Raw genomic sequence first — 20456 nt, forward strand, 5'->3', positions numbered from 1 at the left:
AACACTCAAAGCAAGATTTATCTGTTTCCCAGATGTAAATAGCAATTTATACCAAGTATAAATTGAATTTCTTTCTCTGCAACAAATTCTCTAGGAGAGCATAAATTCATGAAAGCCATTTATGATAGTTACTGTAAATGATTTTCATGAAATAACTCACTTCAGACTGGCAGTTAATTAGGTTAAAGGTTCAATATATATAATTTGGTTGAAGTTCAATACAGATTAAACCCATTTTCCTTGTATTAGAGCAAAGTACATCAAGAATTTTATGGGATGATCAAACTACACTTGAGTGCTGAGGAACTGCTGGAAAGTGGAACTGGCACTAAGAACTCTGTGCTAGATCACTGTACCCCCAAGGCTCTCAAATCAAGACCAACTGTAAGAATTAAATTTAATTAGTCTAATGGAGAGTAAGGAAAGACAGATACAAGATGCAAACACAGCTACATGTACAATGATTTGATATCTCTAATCACTGGTGCTTCCAGTATCCCTTTTTAAAGAATTAGTTGCTATAACTTTCACTTTTCAGGAGCCCATGGCATTTTCTTAGTGCACAGCTTCCTCATAGTTCCATGTCACGTCCATGTCCCTAAACCATGACAGCATTTGAGTGCAACTGCAGCGTTTTGAGAAAGAGAAAATTGAGACAAAAATATTCAAGTTTTCATTCAATAGTTGTTTTTCATTCAACACCAGGCTGCTTTAAAAAAAAAGCTCCTCCTTGTACAAGACCTAAACACCCCCCACTTTATTCAGAGAAAGTGCTTGATAAAGAGTTTCATTACCGTTGGCTCCTCTCCCCCTGTGACAGTTGAAGAACGAGCTCTCCTAGAGGGGCCATTCTGCTGTTAAATGACAATTCATGTTACACATATTTACTGAAGGTCACAGGTTACTGGCACATCTTTAGGAGCAAGGCTTCAGACATTTACCAAGAGAGAGCAGTTAGATGGATACCAGCAAATCTGAAAAGCCAGCAGCTGCTGGTAAGCAGCAGAATCCCAGAGGAGTGCTGGATTTAGGAAGAATGTGTTCTTAGTCAGCAGAAGAGGAATGCTCATTAGCTCAGGGAGGATGAAATGTGGTTAGGATCAGGTAAGATGATGTGTTAGAGCAATGCTCTCAGTGCTGTAATTTGAATGTGTGCTCAGTGTCCCTCAAGCAGCCCCTGCCAGCCCCCACACAGCCCCTGGCTCCAGCAGTGCCAAACCCAGCAATAAAGCAGCACAGAGCACCAGCTGAGGCACCTCTGCTCAGCCCCAGAGCCAGGGACATGCTTCAGCTACACTAAACAACTGCTACAGCAGAACCATCCAGTCAGGAGGAAACCTCTGTGGTTTCTGCAAATGTTTGCCCAAGAGCAGCAGAGAGAACAAGCAATGCAGAGACAGCAGCCTCAGTAACAAACTCCTGGGTATGCACAGGTTTTCTATTTGCAGATTCACACAGGACATACAACTTTTTAAAAATGAAGGAAAAACTCTTGGAAGAAAAGCATAATCTTTTGAAATATTCTTTTGCAATCTGACCAGTTTTATTCAAAAGCACACCTTGCACACTCCTACTGTAAGTGGTCTGTCTGTACCTACTGCTGAGGTGGCAGGGAGAACTATTCTGCCACCTCTGCAACCTCTGCACGTGGCACCACTTCCTGCCAGCTGCAGCAGCACGGCTCTGATGGTAGAGAGCAGCTTGGTTTACAAAACAGCTTTGTATATTTTCCTGTTTGAACCATCTCCTTGAATAAACCTGCAGAAGTTGCTTCCTTTTCACTACAACCAGGCAAAACACCAATCCTTTGGGATTTTACACAGATTTATATATTGCAAGTAAAATCAACTTATGTGCCACGGAAATTGTCAGCTCTAGGAGTCCTGTGGCTGCTCCAGCTCCAGGCAGAGCTGCTTCTCCTGCCCTCTGTGCCCAGCTGGGAGCACCCCTTGGAGGAGTTTCCCCACTGACTGCACAGCAGTGCAGCAACCTAAATTTCCATGGTAAACAACCAAGGAGATGGTGACTTGCTCAGTCTCCAAACATTCTCCTGTGTCAGGAGTGTCCTCCTTTCTTAGCTCACATGAATTTGGTCTCTGTCACTGTTTGGGACAATGAGATTCCCACCCTGGTCTCTGAGCTGTGCCTGATTAGAGCTGAGCCAAGGCAAGGTGTTACTCAGAAGCAGAGAATGGGCACCCCCAAAGGAAGGACCAGAAGGGAGCTCTGGCTTACCAGGGATAACTGGGACTGTTCAGCGACTGTGTCTGTCACACTGCAGGACCTCAGCCGTGAAGAAGGTTCTCTTTGCTGCAAGGAAAAAAAAATGGAAGATGTCATGTCTCCAAGTTAGTTATGTTTATTCAGAAAATTCAGTAATTACAGGTACTAACCTCTGTAAACAATTACCTAATTCTCTTTTACCACAGAGTGGTATATCTCATTTCTCTACTTCCTATATACTAGCAAAAAAAAAAAAAAGAGACCCATGTATGTGTATTATCCCAACTTTTTATGGTATCTAATGGATAACACAGAGACCATTTTTTTGTTTTTCCCTTTCCTTTGGAAATTCCTAGCTTGATACCTCCTACTCATATATTTTGTTTCACTAAAGGTTTAACAGTAGCAGAGTCTGAAGTTAAACTCACACAGAACTCCTGACATCTGAACTGAGGAATTCTGCTGTGAGGCAGTTTGCTTGATGGTGAAGCTGTGATGCATTTTTGGAAGGGAATTTTAGCTTTTCCCTGAGCCCAGCAATTGCTCCCCATGCATGAAGTGGTTCAGGAAATGCCAAAGAACAGCACAGTCGTGCATTAGAGGGTTACAGACCCACGTTACGTACAATCAAAGAGCCGAGTTGTTCCCCATTGGAATCAGGAGTGACCTGGAGTCTTCTGCTCAGCTCCTCAGACAGCTCCTGAGGACTGGTCCTGGACACTGGAGATGCAGGAGGAGGTGGCAGTGACAAGCTTAAGGAATCCCCACTGGCACTTGCCTCCTCTGAAATGGTTTCCCAAGGCTAAGGAAAGAGAAGAAACTAAGTTCAGGTTTTATACAGACCGAGTCTGCTTTCCCTCTGCCTTCTGTGTGATCACCTCACTGTGCCCAACACACAAACAGCTTCTCTGCACCCTAAATCAAGGCACAACAGACAACTGAAGCACAGGGCAGTTCCAGCCAGTCCACTTCCCTTCTTTTGATCATTTATTCCACTGTTGTTCAGAGCAGAATATGGAAGTATCATATCAATACTATCTATAGTATATATGTGCATATATAGATATACTATGTCAATGCACACATGATAAACAATTTGGAATGATAAATGCTTCTGGCAGCATTCACACAGGACTCAGTGCTGTCCACAGGCCAGCAGGCAGCTGCAGGGGACCCTGGCAGTGTGGCTCTAGCTGCACTGTCACTGTGCTGCTAGCACTTTCCCAAGGCAGTTTCCACAACCACCATGTAAACCACAATTCTGTGTGCGGTGTGGTAATCAGCTCAAGGTGTGGTACTAAGCCAAGGCCTGGGCATACCTCAGGAATGTCTCCACTCTCCATAGGCTCTGGCTCCAAATCCTCGCTGATGTGGCGCCGAGAGCGGAAGCGCCTGTGAGCTGCCTCTTGGTTGATCTGTCTGATATTGTTATCTGACTCAGATCCCACATCGCTGCAGGGGGGAGAAAAGAACAGGAAAACAACCCAAGTTCAACTAAGCCCCCATTTTGTCCATTGCCTTCAAACCCTCGGTTATAAAAATCATTATTCATGCATGTATCAAGAGCTTCGTAATTAGGAGACTGTTTAATCCCTCAGTTGAAAGAAAACGAAACCAGAAGCACTTAACAAATATCACAGAACATCAGGTTGGGAAGGCTCTCAGGGGTCATCTGGTTCAACCTCTCCTGGCAGGAAAGCCATGCCTAGCAAGATGGCCCAGCACACTTTGGAGCCCCACCCTGAACGTGTCCAGTGGACAAGGTTTAGTGGTGGCCTTACCAGTGCTGGGTTAAACACGTGATCTCAGGAGAACTCTTAACACTCAGTTACTCACTCTGTAAAATGTGAGCCTGCCACAGCTTTTTAAATCTAATCTTGAGAAGATACTGCTGTGGCTTGCAGACCTCTCAGCAGATCTAGGGAATGAAGCCTATTCACAGAATAATAACCAGGATCTCCACAAAGCTGATCTGTCCAACTTCATAAGAATCTAACAGAGTTGACTTTCCCTTCCCTCTTCAACAGTCTCTATAAACCAAGTAATTAATTCCTATTAAATCACTTGCTGAAAATTCCTTTTCTGTCTCCTATTATTCCAAGGTGCACTGTTAATGTACTGCCTTGGAACTTCCCAGAATTCCCAGACAGAGAATTCTGTCTGCAAATCTCTTTCAGGCATAATCCAAGTTTTCCTTTGTGACTGCAGCCCCAGGCTGACTCCACCCCAGAGCCCCCAGCGCACAGGAGGCTGCTCACATGAGGCTGGGCCGGTGCCACTGCGTGGTCCTGTTGTTGTGGTTGACGTAGTAAGTGCGGCCCAGGTTGTCCACCTTCTCCTCCCAGCCGGGGGGCAGCGGGGGCGGCGGCAGCTCCTCCTGCCGCTGCGACGCGCCGTCGCCGGAATCCACCACGTCCCAGCCGTGCTGGGGAACGAAGGGAAAACACCTCTGTGGTCAGTGTGCCTCATCTCCAGGAGAAAAGAGTTTCATTTAATAATCCCCCTCAGTCTATTAAAGGGGCATTTCCAGAGGTGGCTGGTGCCTTGGTGCCAAAGAGAACCAATTGCCAATTCTATTTCTAGGGCTTTATCCTTCAAGTGCAGCTGACTCTATAATTTTTCTTCAGCCTTACCTCGGAGTCATCCCTCTGATCACTGTTTTCTTCCTCTTGGCCACCATTTTTGGGCATATACGCCATCTTCAGTCTCAAGAAACCCTTCACACGAGATTTATGGCTGCAAGACACGGAGGTACATTGCATTTAACAGCTCTTAAATAAAATAATGAAGTAAGAAATGTTTTAAAGTCCTCAAATGTCCTCTCACCTTCTTGGTCTGAGGAGGAAATCCTTAAATGTGTATGGCCTCTCCATGGTTGGGTCTTCAGTCTGTGAGTAGTGGAGAAAATGGCAAATTGAAGGGCTTGCCCACAAGTCCAGCCACATAAAGAACATTCACACATCAGGATGACTGTAGATGTAGTGTGCCCCCTGAGCCAGTGTGCACACAGCCCTTCCCAACAGGTAACTCTCCCTGGAATGGGGCAGGAGCAGGCAGGGGAGGCACAGCTATGAAGGAAGGACTGCTCTCAGACACAGCAGCTTTGCCATAGAAAATGGCTGAGGGGAAAAGGACCCTTCCCACTGTTCCCCCAGGGTCCTGGAGATCATGTCTGGGCACAAGGATACATACATGGAGATTTGCTCGCAAGCAATCCTGCACAGCACAGCTGGGATGGGTGACAAGAGCTCCCCTTACAATACATTTATCACCACAAGGTGTTCCTGATCCTTCCCTTGCAGCTTTCCACTGTTACAGTTTATAACCCAATACACCATGTGCAGACTCCAGATCAACCACCACAGATACATCTAAACAGGCATCACTGTGCAAGTCATTACAAAGCCATTTTTCTCCTACAATAACATCCATCAACAGCAAGAAGTCAAAATCAGACACAGAAAGGCAGTTATGCTCAACTGACACCTTATTTTGATGTAAACACTGCAGTAACTTCACCCACTCACACATAAAAAAGTCACAGACATTAAGATTAATATGCACAACATTTAAAAAATATTAACTACATTCAGCCAATGTTAGCCACCCAAAACAGTATATAACATCAGAAATGTTTGTACCAAGGCTAAAGCAATCACTATAGATACATACACATTTATATTTATTCCTATTTATAAATCTATAAATAGAAATTGCACTTAATTTAGCATCTAATTTTGCAGCCCATGCAGAATCCTGGCTGCTGGGGGAAACCCAGAAAACTGGAGCTTTACAGAATTACAGAACCAGCTTTACACTGAATTCCTCCATTAATTAAGAAACAGAAACAAACATTCCCACCCTCTAACCAAACACCTCAAATGTCTGTTGACAATAAAATGATTCAAACCCTGTGTCTATTGCTTTCAATTGATTGCTATTGAACTCTTCCTGCTGGCAAAGAATTCAATTTCAGCTGAAAAAATGAACAGATGACATAGCTGTGGCAGCCTTTTGGTTCTCCATGCATTTTCTGAAGCAAATCTGCTCTCCTGAAGCTTTTTTTGCACAGTAAGTGCATCCCTTCCATGCACAGCTGATGCATCTCCCTGTGCCTGTGCAGGTGAGGCTTGGTGGTGCCCAAGTTTCCTTTAAGCTCTTGCTTTGGGAGCAGGAGAGTGAGCAGTGAGCTGTACACAGCCCCAGGGGTTTCAGATTTCTGGTGCTTACCGGGAGGTGACTGAGCGGCACATCCACCTGGCCCAGGAAGTCGTCTCTGGTCTGTCACACAGAAAAGCAAAGAACAACAGATATCAATCCAGTCACAGTCAGACAAAGACACAGATGGTTGAGTACCATTATTTCAGGAGTTTCTACCCCCTACTGGTGCCCATTACTTGTTGTTCTAATTCATTTATCTCAGTGCAGTATTTCCTGTGACACTCCAGGTTCCTGAGCCCACAGCACACGTGATGGTGCTGACACAGTTCTGCCTGGGGGGAAACCACCAAAAACCAACCCAGAACCCCCCAAAGCACTGGGAAGGTGCAGGTGGTTTCCTGTTGGAGGGGCACAGACCCAAGCCCTCCCTCATGGACTGACAGTGGGAGCAGCCCCAGCCCTTGGGTCTAACCGGGAATGTCACCCAGAGCAGGCAAAGCTGGGAAACTCTGGCAGCAGCCGAGGCCAAAGTGCTGCTGCTGTGGACTGGGCCCTGTGCTCCAGGGACACTTGGGATTCAGTCAGACAGGAATTTTCACCATCAGGCACTGGTGTTGTTCCAAAGCCAAGCACCTAGCAGGGAAGGCAGCAGATACTGTTTGTGACACCAGACACCAGCCCCAGTGATTCCCAAATAACCTGCTGCTATTTATAGCCACGCTATGCACGGAATTCCAGGAAGTGCATGCTGCTGCTGCACAGCCAAGTTTACATATTTCTCATAGCAGAGCATTAAGTTTAATATTAAAATTCATATTTTATATGATAACATGGTAAGAATTCTGTTTCTACTACAAAGATAGGATGAGGTTTCATGATCCCCACAGAATGGACACATCTTGCAGTGCTGGATGGTATGGACAACACAAAAAGCACCAATTTTCAGTAAAAACAGTCAGCAGATTTTTCATTACAGAATTTTGACTATTAATCTTTTCCCTAGCAAATACTAGAAAAACCTGGTAACATGCCCTGTTTTTAGGGAATTAATGAATTTTCCCCTTAATAAATCCCAAGTATTCGCCACCTCCTGCTTCAGTACAGTCACTCCAGTAACTACTCTGAAGAAAACACACACCTATTGCTAAATCTCTTCTTGCAGCTTTTAGCTCAAGAAAAACACAACTCATGGATCCAGAAACTGTTCAGGTAGGTTAGGAACAGCCTTAAAGAAGTTTAAGCTACAAACATATTTTGTTGGTTCCAGTGGAACTGGAAATCCCTCAATCCCAGCCAGCTCTGTAAGCAGAATTAGTTCATCATCTTATTCTGCATGGATATGGTCACCTCTGGCAGAACTAGGGCTCTTGTAAAACTCAGTCTTTGTGTAACACTTGGCTGCACACACACATCTCTAAGGAAAGGGGAGGAGGTTAATATATTAATACTAACACTAAGCATTTTTGGTCTGTGAAAAGAATTTTCTCTTGCAAGCCTCCACAGCCCTAAAATTTAGGCATTCTCACTTTGAGGCTTCCTGTTTCCAGCAAAAGCACCTCATGAGGCACAGGAACTTTTCCCATTGCCTTCTTTTTCCCATTTCCCATGCTGTTTAAGTTTTGCCTGTTTTCATTTCTATGTTCTCGGTCACCTGTTGTATTAGTAGCTGGTAGCTCCCAGTGTCACACACGCCCCTCACTCTGCAGCCTGGACACCACAGGAGCAGGGAATATGCAGGCAGCCCCTGGGCCTGGGAGCCTAACCACAACTGACATTCATCAATTATGTCCTGAGCTGCAATTTCCCACATGAGGCAGTGGAAAATAGGAACAGAATCAATGTATAAAAGTGAAAGACAGGTGGAAAGTGCAGAACAAAGTAAATATGTTTTGGCAGCTGCTGTCCTGTGTTCTGTAAGAAATGAAGGAGTTACTGATAAAAAACCTCTCAGAACAAAAATTAAACAATATTCCTCTGAAGTTCCACTGTAACTCCCCAGGAAAGAACAGTGAGGCACAATGCAATGGGCTCCAATTCCCAGTGCAACAGTCAATAAGCACCAACAAATTCTAAACATTCTGCACCACAATCTGCTCTGCAGTAACACAATGACCTGCCCTCTGCAATGCCATAATTGCAGCCTGTGCTGCACAAACAGCACTCCCACATTAGCCCCAGAGCTGCAGCCTGGGCAGGAGCACAGACCTTGGGACCTTGCTGATGTGGCCAGGGCAGCCCATGGCTCTGGCTCTGAACGTAGCAGAGCTGTGGCACGTGGGGTGTAACAAACACCTGCATACCTCTGATAGCTGAGCAGTCAAAAGGCACAGAATTTCAAAAACATTGGCATTCAAAGCTGAGAAACCGGAGATGTGAGGCCAGCTTGGTAAAGGCAGCAAGCAAAAGGAAGGCAGTTAAGAAATACAACTTTCAGAAAAACCAAGTACTGTAAGAGTAGAAATGCTCTCCGGTGTTAGGGGAATTTATATTCCCCCTAAAGCTATTCCAGTGCTTCTGCTATATCCTGGAGAACTGCAGAAACAGATCTGAAGGACTTGAGATGCACAGTGTATGCAGCTCTTGCAAGTGTGCTGGAAGATGAGCACTAGGATAGTTGGTATTAACAGGAAGGTTTAAAATGGTCATCACATCTTAAAACACTTTCATCTCCTCCTGCAACTTAAAGGCAACTGAGAAAGAAGAAAAATGTTCAGACTCTGACTTCAGTGGGAATTGAACCCAGACAAAACTGAAGAAATTCATAGATTCTCTCTCAAAATCAGTAAAAAAGTGGAACTGCTGTTTTAACAAATAGCTTGAAAAACAGAGGGATTAGGGGTGCATCACTTCCAGAGGTATAATGTGCATATACTGTGCACAGACATGCTGAGTAAGCAAAACCCTGCACTTTGGAAATTTTCCTCTCTGCAGCTCTTCCACGATTCTGGTCAAATTTACTGGCACTCTTCATACAAATTAGAATAATTCTCAACTCAAGAACTCTGCCACAAAGAGCTGCTCTTGAAGAACAATGAAATTTTAGTCATCCATCATACCCATCACGCTGATGTAACATCCCTCATTAATGAGCATCATTCCTGAATTTCCTTGATATGCACACTGCTCACTGCAAAGCAGCACTAAAAGAATATAAAATGACTCATGGCCAAGTGAAAGTCCCCAGTTTTCCACCCAGCAGAGACACTCATTTCTGCCATTCCAGCCCCCCCTTACCCACACCACAAACATGGGCATCAGCCACTCCCAAAGTGCAGAGCAGCCTCAAGCCCACAATAATCCCCAGTGTAACCTGAGCATGCCAACCCAAGCTCTCTGGAGCAGGACAGTTTGGAACCAAATGTTTATGTGAGCCCTCATGAACCCCACCAGCTCACATTTGTACAAGCTGTGACTCCCATGGCAGTGTGGTTGTGTCCAGCTCCTCAAGTCACAGCTCCCTGTGTGCTGAGCTGAACTTCTCTCTCCAGGGAGGCTGAGGGTGCCCATCTTTATTAGCAAGCTGTGGTTGGAGTTCTCTCAGTAATAACGTGGGATCAGACCTTTGTTTAAAACTGCCATCCAAGGGTGCAGCAGTGCAGTGAAAGCTCTGCTCTCCCCAGGAATTGCCAGCACCTTTGCCAAGCTCTGTCCAGCTCTGTTACATCAGGAGCATCACCACGCTTTTCTGGATCGTGATGCAGTGCTTCAGCTATGTGGGCTGAGGTTAAACAACAGAAGGGGTGGCAGGGAAATCAAAGTCGTGAAAGGCTCTGCAGGCAGGGAAATGAGATTGCTGGAATGGAATCAGGGAAGGCACGCTGACATTTATTCAGCCTGAATTTTCCAAAGGTACTAAGTGCGTTCTTTCAAGCGGCTGATCCCAGCAGCACTTACACTCGAGAAGGCATTAGGCCTGCAAATGTGTGACATCGGATTTTTGCTTTAATGGTTTTCTTAATGTTATGGAAAAAAGCAAGATCCACTGTAAGAGTTCTAAAGGACACTTTTCTGTGACACAAAACTGAGTTCTGCTGGGCAATATTCAGAATCCTGAGGGGAAACATGGCTGTGCACTGACCAGAGGGAACAGGAAGGTACTTCATGCTTAGGCTACCAACATGTTAATTCTGTAAATTAATCATCATTTACACCTACACATCTTCAAACACTTTTTCCTTTTTGAGACCAAGAACCTTGACATCTGCTCAGTTTTCAAGGTTAGAAACAACACATTTGTTTGTAACAGAAAGGAGAGCCAAGATTATATTGACTGGTTCATGGGGATCAGTCACTAACAGTGCCACATTTTTTATGGTGGGTCATTTAAATTGCAGCCAGTTGAAAATCCAGTGGGTAACTGATAATATGAACTCTCTGAGTCTCTCAAGAACACAGGACAAGGCTTGAAAAGTTTATTGCACACATTTTTTAAAAACTTACTTTGTTTGAATGCTGGAATTCTGCGCAATGATTTGATTAGAGCAGAAAGCAGAACAGCCAGAACTCGGCTGCAAACGCCTGCTCAGAACTGCCAATCCCCATGAAATCTGGGAGCAGAACAAAAGGCAAGGCAGCCTTGTGGCCAGCTCAAGCTCCCAGGAAGGCTGAGCAGGAGCCTGCCTGTGCTGGGAAGGGAACACACCGTGCCAAGTCCCACGGCAGCTCCGTGGAGAATGGAGCTGGCGCTGCAGCTCCGCATTCCCCCTCCCTCCTCTTCCCGCATCTGTTTGGGCTGCACCTGGCACAAGGAGCCCGAGTGATGTCACCTGCCCAGCCAGGCCCTCTGGAACTGCCTGCAGGCACAAACAGGGCCCAGCACAGCCAGCGTGGCACCTGGGGGCACCAGGAACTGTCCCAGCCATTCTGGCTGTTGAGCAGGGCCAGGCAGCATGACAGACACTTCAGACACTGCGTCCTGCAGGGCCATAAAGATGCATCTATTCAGTGGGAAAGGAAAGGACTGCACATTCTTACAGTGGGCCAGTTGGTTAATCACCAACAGCAAGAGCAGGAGCAGGCTGACTTCAGTTCTCTCACTAAATGTAAAGCAGGAGAGGTTTGCTTTCCTTTAAGACATTTGCTTTAGGGTGCTGCTGCAAGGCCAAAAAGATATTAAAGAATGGTGACATCAGACCAAAACAAATCTATTAAGACCAGTTCCCACAGTGAAATGGTTCCTGGAAGGTTTTCTCTACTCAGCCAGCGGTGCCATTCCCCACATTTGCAAACAACAAGAAAACCATCCTGTATTTCACTTGCTCAGTTAAGATCAGGTATTTTTACACAGTAAATTAAAAGTAATAGTCCTCAAATAACGTCACCACAAATGAACTGATTACTGACAACCTCTTTTTCATACTTCATGCGTTACTAAACCCTTTCAGAAATTGCTGGTATCCACTTCACATCAGAGACAAGGTAACCACTGAAAATGGAAATATAATTTATTTCATTATGCAATTTTTATGCATAGAGCTGACTCACAAAAGTATATTTAGGCCCTGGATAACATCCAAGCTAATAAATAATTATGTTTTAAGCTACATGCAGTGTAATTCCTAATATTTCCCATTTTACCTCTTCTTTTTTAGTGCTGTAGGTGTGACTGCACGACTGACTGGTGAGCAGAAGGGGCAGAAACAATGGGACACTGACATGGTAAAGAGACAGAAGCAATCACAGAGGCAGCATCAGATTTGTTTTCTAAAATTAATGCTCAGCCTTAAAATAAAATATCTTTGAGGTGCTTGCTGAACAATAATCCCACAGTACTGTTCATCCTGGAATCAGGAGAAAATCCTCAGCACACTTCCAAATGCAACTCAAAGGAGTAAGCAGATATTAAATACACAACCAGCAAAGCCTGCCTTTGCACAGGGGCACCAGCCCCAGGAACAGCAGGAACACAGATGGATCTGCAGGTTTTCCTTCCCCCATGGCTGCCATGCAAATAGAAGCAACCTTTTGGAAGCACAGACTGTCCCTTCCAGCTGCACAAGCACCCTGAGCACATCCCCTTCCCTTGGCAGCACTCCTGCACACCCCTTTCCCACACAGGCATGCTCAGACAGAGCTCAGTTTACAGCTCTCAGGGCTTTGGGTCCTCCTTTCCCTTTGCCCCAGGGATGAATGACAGCACTTGAGACAAAGCTGACAATCCCCTCAGGCCATGGACATTCAGGGCTGAGGATAAAACTCCCACCTTGCAACACAGTTGTAAAAATTATTTTCTATAATCCATAAAACACAGCCTGGACGTTGTTATTTCCAATCAGGTTCTTTCCAGCAGAGCACACAGCACAATTTTTATTTTATTTGAACAACTCATCTCACTCCTTTGCCTTCAGCTCTGGAAGCTCCTCCCACACACCCTTTTAACTTTTTCATTCCTTTTGGAGACAAAAACCTGGATTATCATCATGCTGGTTTAATTAATCTATTTTTCTTACTTTTGGAAGCTCCCAATGCCATCCTGGTAGAGGAAAAGATGGATAAGAGCATGGGACTTCAGATGAAGAGATGCAATAATCTATTTTACAACGAGATTTAATCTGGAAACTAACTGAGGGTAGATTTGGCTTTGGGATAGCTAAAAACTAAAAACTTCGTGTGCAGAACTTCTGTTCTGTTTATGTGCACAGAACATGCACATTCTGAAACTCATCATTACTCGACAGCTTTTCTCAAATAGAAAAGCAGCTGAACAGCACAAAAAGCAATCAACACTCCCTGGTTTCTTAGCTGCAATTTTCTGTGGTTAGATCTGCACCAAGGCAGCTCTGGCTGGCACCTGCAGCGTTAAACCCGTGTCAGCATTTCCGTTATAAATTCTGCACTTTAGAGAATGCTGTGTACCCAAACTCACATGCAGATTTTCCAGGCAGGAGCAAAAAAGTTTAGTACTGCTATTTTAAAAAGTGATACTATTTTCATCTCTGCTGCTCAAAGTTTTATTCTGGTGTCTTCAGAGAAATACCAATAGACACAGTTTTCAGGGAGAAAATGAAAAAGGCCTAACACAAAATTCAGAATCCCAGGGAGCTCTGGGAATGTGGAAGGATGAGGTAAAAAGACAGCACTGCCAATTCTTGATTCTCTGAAACCTTGACTAAAAATTACAGATGGGTTTCTTAATTCTATGAGCTAACTTACACTACTTGCCATTTGTCCTCCACCACAGTGGGGGACTGACAAAAGCAAAATTTATTCAGGTCCTGGGTACTTCCTGCCTTGAAAACCAGCTCCTGCTCTGCCCAGGTTTGAGAGTGCCCACCTGCCCCCTCCCCAACAGCCAGAGTGCTTCAGAACAGGCCTGCAAGCTGATGGACACTAGAATTAAAAAGAGGGGCAGGTGATTTCTTGTTTGAGAACAACTGATTTTGTCCTTAAGAGAAAAGCTAAAGAGAGCCAAGAAATGCAATTCATCATCCTCTACCTGCAGCTGTCAACAAAGTCCTTATCTGCAGAGAGCAGAGGCTCTCCAGATGGCCATCTGCACTCCTTGCAGAGCATGTGGAGAGCCAGGAAATTCCCAGCACTATTCATTTGAGCCATTGAAAGCTCCAGCTAAGACCACATGAGTTATTTTCTAGAAGTGCCCGCTACAGTCCAGGCAGCACTCCCTGCAGGAGGGCTGTAAACTCAGACATGTGCCCTGCAGAGGGAGAAAGCAGCCCCTGGAAGGTGCCCAGTGGCTGGCACACACCTGCCTCCCAAGAATGGCAGAGTGCAGGTGAGCTGTGCCAGTCCAGCTGGCCTGGAAGGGACCCCCTGACAGGAGGAAGAGCTGGGGCAGTGCATCCAGGTTTGGGATCTCAGGAAAGGGAGATGTGCACCTGTTGGAGTGGGTCCAGAGGAGGCCACGGAGCTCTGCACTTCTGTAACAATATTTATTCCAAAATGATTCCTAAGAAAGGAGAGGAAGAGCTGAGCTGTGAGAAATGCAGGCCTGCAGAACCCAGAGGTGCTGCTTCTGTTTGTTTACTAAATATAATTCAGTCCTACTCCTGCAACACTCTGTTAGGGCACGCTGTATTTTGCTCACAAAGATGCCTTTGTCAGCTCTCTCCAACAGTTGTCCAATACATTTTTGAAGTGTTTCCCACAAATCCAGCTCTGCACTCACAGCCCCCAGTGATAAACAACAGCAGTATGTGGGATATGCACAGTGCACAGACATTCTATTGCGTGGAGTATAAAGTATCAGGGCAGGCAAAAGAATTCGCAACAAGGCTTCCAAATAAAATTTTTCACAGTTTGACATGAGCTCAGCCTTTACTTCATATTTGACTCTGTCTGGTAATGAAAGACATCCTGCCTGTCCCAAAGCACTTGTCTAAAAGAGCAGATATTTGAAAGGTCACAAGCACTCGGAGCAGCAGGACTGCAGACGCCCGCTCGGATGTTTGCTCTGAGATAAATCAGGCTGCAGCAGCTGCTGCTCCCAGCCCCAGCCCCATATCAATCACATGCACTGAAACTTCTTGCACTGGGACACACCAGTCATTTCTTTTTCACACTATCAACTATAAACCATGGCAACCTCTCCCTGCAGCTAAAGAGATCAGATATTTCAGGCACTCCCTCACTCACATCATAGATCTTTCAAACAAACTTCTGTGGGACAGATTTAGAAAACCTTAACAAAGAATGGCCTGTGGTCAAAAAACGCAACAAAACACTTGCACCAAAACACTTCCATTCCCCACACTTCCCATGGCATCCTGCCCAGCCCGTCACCTCTACCCACAGAATCCCTGGATTTACTACAAAGATGAGAAATACCACAAAAGAGGGTAAAGTTTCAGTTAGCTCTTTTCCTCAGAGAGTTTCTGCCCTGCAGGATGCAGTGCCATGTGGGCTGAGAGCCTCTGTGCCTGCCCTGCTGCATGGCTGCCTCGAGCCATTCCTCACAGCCCCTCCAACCAAGAGCACAGAGGAACACATTTCCTCATTCCACTCTGGACACTGAGGCACCTCCTTGGGCTGGGAGCTGTTACTTCAGGGGGGTGAAATCAGGGACTTGGAGGGGAGATCCTTTAGGGAAATGAGACCCCAGGGCACATCTCTGCTGCCTCTGTGCTAGGTCTGACATCCCACAGCTACTCATGGACCTGGTTGTGGTGGAGCTCCATCAACAGCTGTCTTGGAAAGGAGCAAGAGGTAATAAAGAGGAAAAGGAAGCTCAGACATACTTCTTCTTCCTGCTCCCTGTCCTGAACCAAACCTGTACCAGCAAGGGAATTCTTTTTATTTCCCTCTTTGAAGAGCTCCAGAGAAGGCTGGAAAACACAGAGCCTCTAAGCTTTTCCATGGGAAAGCTGCAGAGTAACCCCTGGCCTTGCTGCAGGGAGCAGCTGTCCCTGTGCTGCATTTCAGTGCCTGAGAGCCCAGGAGCTGTGGAGCCTGAAATCTCCTCAGCCACCATGCCACAGCTGGAGGCAGAGCTATGCTAAATACAGCATCCCCGAGCTGGGAACTCGAGTGGGCCGTGTTGGATTGCACAGCAAAGCAATTTAAGCAAATGACTAATCGAAACCCTTCGGTTTCCTTCCTACTTTGGGCTTTGAAAAAGTGGCTGAAAAGCATCAACCATCGAGCCTCACCCACTGTAACAAAGCAAACCCAGAAGATTAATTTTGCCATCCTAATGCCAAATCGAGGCAAATCCAAACAACATGACTGTTAACTGAGCTGTGCTGAGCCACTTGGATCAGGACTTAAGGTATACAAAAGGCATGACATGTTTTTCACTTCTGGAAGGAGGAAAGAAAAATTACTAAAGAAGATTACTTTTCCCCAGACTTCTTGGTACCTTGACTAAGTCAGTATTTTGATTCCCACAGTCTTAACAACTATTTCATTACAACACACATTTTTAAAGTGTATAGAGCTACATGAGTGTCAGTTACACTTAGAAAGTGCCAAACTATTTGTTTTTAAAACCAGAGTGCACAAAGAGCTCTTCAAGCAGCAAGGTCTCTGCCAACTAAGTTAACAGGAACATTTAATTTGCCATTTGAATGCTCTGATTTTAAAAAATCTTTCCAGCTGACGTAACAGTGAATTAAGAAACATGTGACAGTAAGATCTGGAAATATTACACTGGATGTAATCATGACTGAGAGAGAAGTTACATTAGCCTAGAAATAAAATGATGATTCGTGGCTTGCTGCACAGCAGTGCAGAACATTCCAGCACAGACAATGGCCGTGCTGCGCTTGGCTCCGGGGGGCAGCTTTGTAAGGCAATCTGTGTTTCCCCAGCACACACCGCTCCCGGCGCTCAGCTCAGCTCAGTACTTACTGCGGCTGCCGGGGGAGCAGGGCTGCCCCGACCCTCCTCACCACCAGCCTGACTCTGCTCTTCAGCCCCACGCGTCACAAGGATCCTGAAGTGCTGCTGCCTCATGTTTTGGTCTGGTCTGATTTTAAACAGGCATCCCTTCCCTTGAGGCATCCGCTCTACCGAATTGCTCCTAGGGATTTCTGCCCTGTTCCTGCTGTTTGCAGGCAGTTCTGGATTCGGCCCATCACCTGTGGGGCTAATTCCTTCTGCTGGGGGCTGGACAGGGTAGGAAGTACTCCTCTCCAGCCGAATCCGAGGGTACCTGACCAATCTGTCTCCTTTTGTTCCAGTGAAGCCAAAGTTACCTCCACCTCCTGCGCCCGTACCGCTTGCCTGCGGCTGCTGTAACTGGAGAACAAAGAACTTTTTCCCTGAATTTGCTGACGGGTCTGGCACATGCTGCAAGGACCAGCGCCGGGGTTCAGGCGTGGGAGCGTTATTTGGAGCCTCAGGACCAAAGGGGAGTAGAGTCACCTGAGGCACATCTGCACTCGAGGCGCGATGCTGAATCCTCACACCACTGATGTTTAAACCTGGAGCTTCGCTCGCTGCTTCTCGCTGGGCAGTCAGCAGAGCCTCCTCGCTCTGGTCACCGGGAGGAACGCCACAGAACACCCTACGGTTACAGCACGCAGCTCCATCCGCCTGCTGCCCTAACTCCAGGGCCGGCCTGGCCGCACAAGCGTCGGGAGTCACCTGTGGAGAGTGTGTTTCAGCAGAGGCTGCGTGCCGCTCCCCGCGCTCAGAGAGCTGCCAGGGAGGGGTCTCCTCCGGACCCCGCAGGGCCGCGCACTCGGCGCAGCCGTCGGCGGCTTTGCGCTGCAGCGAGATCTGCATGGACGAGCTCCTGGTGGGGCGCGGGCCCAGGCCGCTGAGCAGCTGCGGGATGAACATGGATGTGCTCCTTTTCAGGGAGCCCACTTCGGGCAGGTCTCCATCGCCGCCGTCGTCCGCGCCGTGCCGCGAGAAGGCGTGAGGGCCGCTTCTCCTGGGCAAGGTGTGGAATGCCATGAAAAAGTCATCTTCTCTCTCCCGGCCCAGGATCTCCGACTCGGGGGCCGTGTTGCTTCTCCCAGAGCCAAAGTGAAACCGCAGCCGATGGGCCATGGTTTTACAGAGAGGAGAAAAGGAGAGGGAGAACAGCAACAATTCAGGCACTGCCAGAAGTCAAAAACCAAAGACATCAACTCCGAGAAAACGCGTCCCATCTGCCAAACGGTTAGCACTGCAGCCCTGGGAGCGACAGATAGCAGAAATAGCCCAAGTGGCAAGCAGCATTCCAGGCATGATTGGGCAGGAGCAGTCAGCGCTCCTACACACACGGTGACATAGGGTAGGATGGTGGGAGTCACGTGGCCTGGTTCCCCCTCTCCAATGTAAGTGTGTGAGGAGTTTGTTTTTTCCTTTTTTTTTTTTTTTTTTTTTTAATGCCAGCAAGAGCCTGAAACAGCACCTTCCCAGCTGCTCCTTTTCCATCAGGGAGGAGTGGCCCCAGCGGGAGAGCTCTCGCAGCTGACCGAGGCAGCGAATACACTCAGCACTGCTATAAATCTAATCCACATCAGATTCACGGGGCACGCTCGGAGAAAGCACTTGCAGAAAAATGTAACTACAACAGAACCACTTCCATTTTGTGTTAAAAGTTTAAGTCGACACCACATGCAAATGAGGAAAATTCCTTCAAGTGTAACATTTTGATGTGTTACAGCTCTGGGCTGTCACAGCAGAACAGGAATAAATACAACGCGGTTACGCTTCCAATTTTAACCATGCTCATAACACAATTAAGCACCAAAGTTTTGCCTTTAAAAAGCTCCAACAGCAACAGAACCTGCACTCCCCTGTGAGTAAGTACAAATTACAAACAAGCAGTGGTACATATCTCACACAGCAGGAACGCGCAGGACAGCAGACACAAAGCTCCTGTTCCAGATTTACCAGGCAGTCCAGGTGAGGGAAGAGCAGAGCTGGGTGCTGCATGTCCGTTTGTGCTGATTTGTCCCAGAGCCTGCACAGAGCTGCCTGCTCCTGGCTGCCTCAGCGAGGGAGTCAGCAATGCTGCCACACGTGGCACTGCCAGCACGGAGTACAGTTACACTGAGAGCCACAGGAGCAGCACAGGCACGCAGGATACACCAGAACTGAGCCTGTCAGCTCTGCTACAACAAAGATACTCAGTGCCCTGAGGGCACTCTCAGGGAAGGATGCACACACTCCTCAGCACACACCAGAAAACAAACCGGTTAACCAGAAGTGCAGCTCCATCTCAGGACCTGGACAGCTGTTCCCTTGGAGAACTGGAAAGCCTAAATCTTGTCAACAGCTCTGAACACTGCAGGTCAGTCCTCTGCACAGACATCTGAACTCTGCTTGCAAGCAGTTTGTCTTCAAAAGCCAGAAAATTACCAGTCCTGAGAGCAATGGCAGCTCAAAGTGATCGAACTGCCAGCAGCCAGCACAACCCCACATGGTTTTATGTGGAGTATGAGACACCACAAAAGTGTGAAAGTACAATCCCACATGGTTTTATGTGGAGTATGAGACACCACAAAAGTGTGAACAGCTTCCATACAGCAATGGTCCTGGAGACTGCCCTGCAGAAGCACAGGTGCTGGTATTATTTTACCTTAATTTTCAGTTAAAACATACTGCTCAAGAACACAGTCTCTGCACCCAAAATGAAGCTGCATCACATTTACTCTGTTGAGATTGAGGAATAGAAAGGCATGGACACCTGCAGAGACAGAATGTACTTTGGTAGTTTGGGAAGAAGGAGGAAAAAAGTCCTTCCAATGAAAGCCATTTAAGTATTGACAATAGGTACGTGAGAGAAAAGCCAAAACAATCAGTTCAGTGTCTTCTCATTGTATAAACACAACCTGATGAAAAGCTGCTACTCCAAACCCCCCAAAGCAGGCACCTTGCCAGAGACAAGGAAAAGCCATGGCTCCTAAGCCCAGCTGCTGCCTTGGCAGGAGGAGGTAGGACAAGGAGAATACACAACAATCAGTTCAATAATAAAAAGTGCTGGAACTGCCAGGGTAAGGCCAGTCCTGCACACCCAAACCTGAGAATCCAAAGTAATGTGTCTGAAATGAGCATCCCAAATCTGTCATTTCCCAGCTGTCACTGTATGCAAGCTTTTTCTCTAACCCACCTCTCTGTTCCTGTGGCACATGGCAGTTTGAATAGTGCAGTGGTCATTATGATCATTATATACAAATAAATATGCTGCTGGTCAGCACACTGGAGAGGCACAGTGCCACTGGCTCACCAATTCACCTCCTCCTGAAGAAAGATCCAGTCATTCAGCTGCCAAGTCCCCTTTCTCCCCACATCACAGCTTGTGGTTTCCTTTGCTCTTTATTAATGAGGCAGACAGAAGGAAAGAAACTATTTGTTGAAGACAGATGCTGCTACACTGTCTTTTCTTAAATGAAAGTATTTTTGCAACTCTGGTCCTAATTTTCACAAAGTATCCCAATTTTCACAAAGTATCCCCGTTTTCACAAAGTATCCCCGTTTTCACAAAGTATCCCAGTTTTCACAAAGTATCCCCGTTTTCACAAAGTATCCCCGTTTTCACAAAGTATCCCCGTTTTCACAAAGTATCCCCGTTTTCACAAAGTAAACAAGTTTAGGAAAGGTTACACTGTCCCCAGCCCCGAAAATGTTAATTCCTATCTCATGACCAGAGGGATGGTGTTACAGTGTTCAAACCCCCA

General features: G+C 46.4%; 1 protein-coding gene across 9 annotated transcripts in view; it reads right to left on the minus strand.

Moving 5' to 3' along the window:
• The window catches only part of NEDD4L (NEDD4 like E3 ubiquitin protein ligase), a 70997-nt gene that overhangs the window by 18169 nt on the left and 32372 nt on the right, over positions 1-20456 (minus strand). For 4 of the 9 annotated variants that reach the window (XM_033085481.2, XM_033085480.2, XM_033085484.2 and 1 more), the window contains 8 exons: positions 6454-6504; positions 5050-5111; positions 4857-4959; positions 4482-4648; positions 3543-3675; positions 2849-3025; positions 2236-2310; positions 795-854 (listed from right to left, as the gene is read on the minus strand). In XM_033085481.2, the coding sequence (XP_032941372.1) occupies positions 795-854; positions 2236-2310; positions 2849-3025; positions 3543-3675; positions 4482-4648; positions 4857-4959; positions 5050-5111; positions 6454-6504 (828 nt within the window). Of the gene's footprint in view, positions 1-794; positions 855-2235; positions 2311-2848; positions 3026-3542; positions 3676-4481; positions 4649-4856; positions 4960-5049; positions 5112-6453; positions 6505-16689; positions 18134-20456 lie in introns of those variants that run through there. The other 5 variants (XM_033085476.2, XM_033085477.2, XM_033085478.2 and 2 more) reach the window with 5 other exon arrangements.

Source organism: Catharus ustulatus, chromosome Z, assembly GCF_009819885.2.
Source record: "Catharus ustulatus isolate bCatUst1 chromosome Z, bCatUst1.pri.v2, whole genome shotgun sequence".
Classification (NCBI taxonomy): domain Eukaryota; kingdom Metazoa; phylum Chordata; class Aves; order Passeriformes; family Turdidae; genus Catharus; species Catharus ustulatus.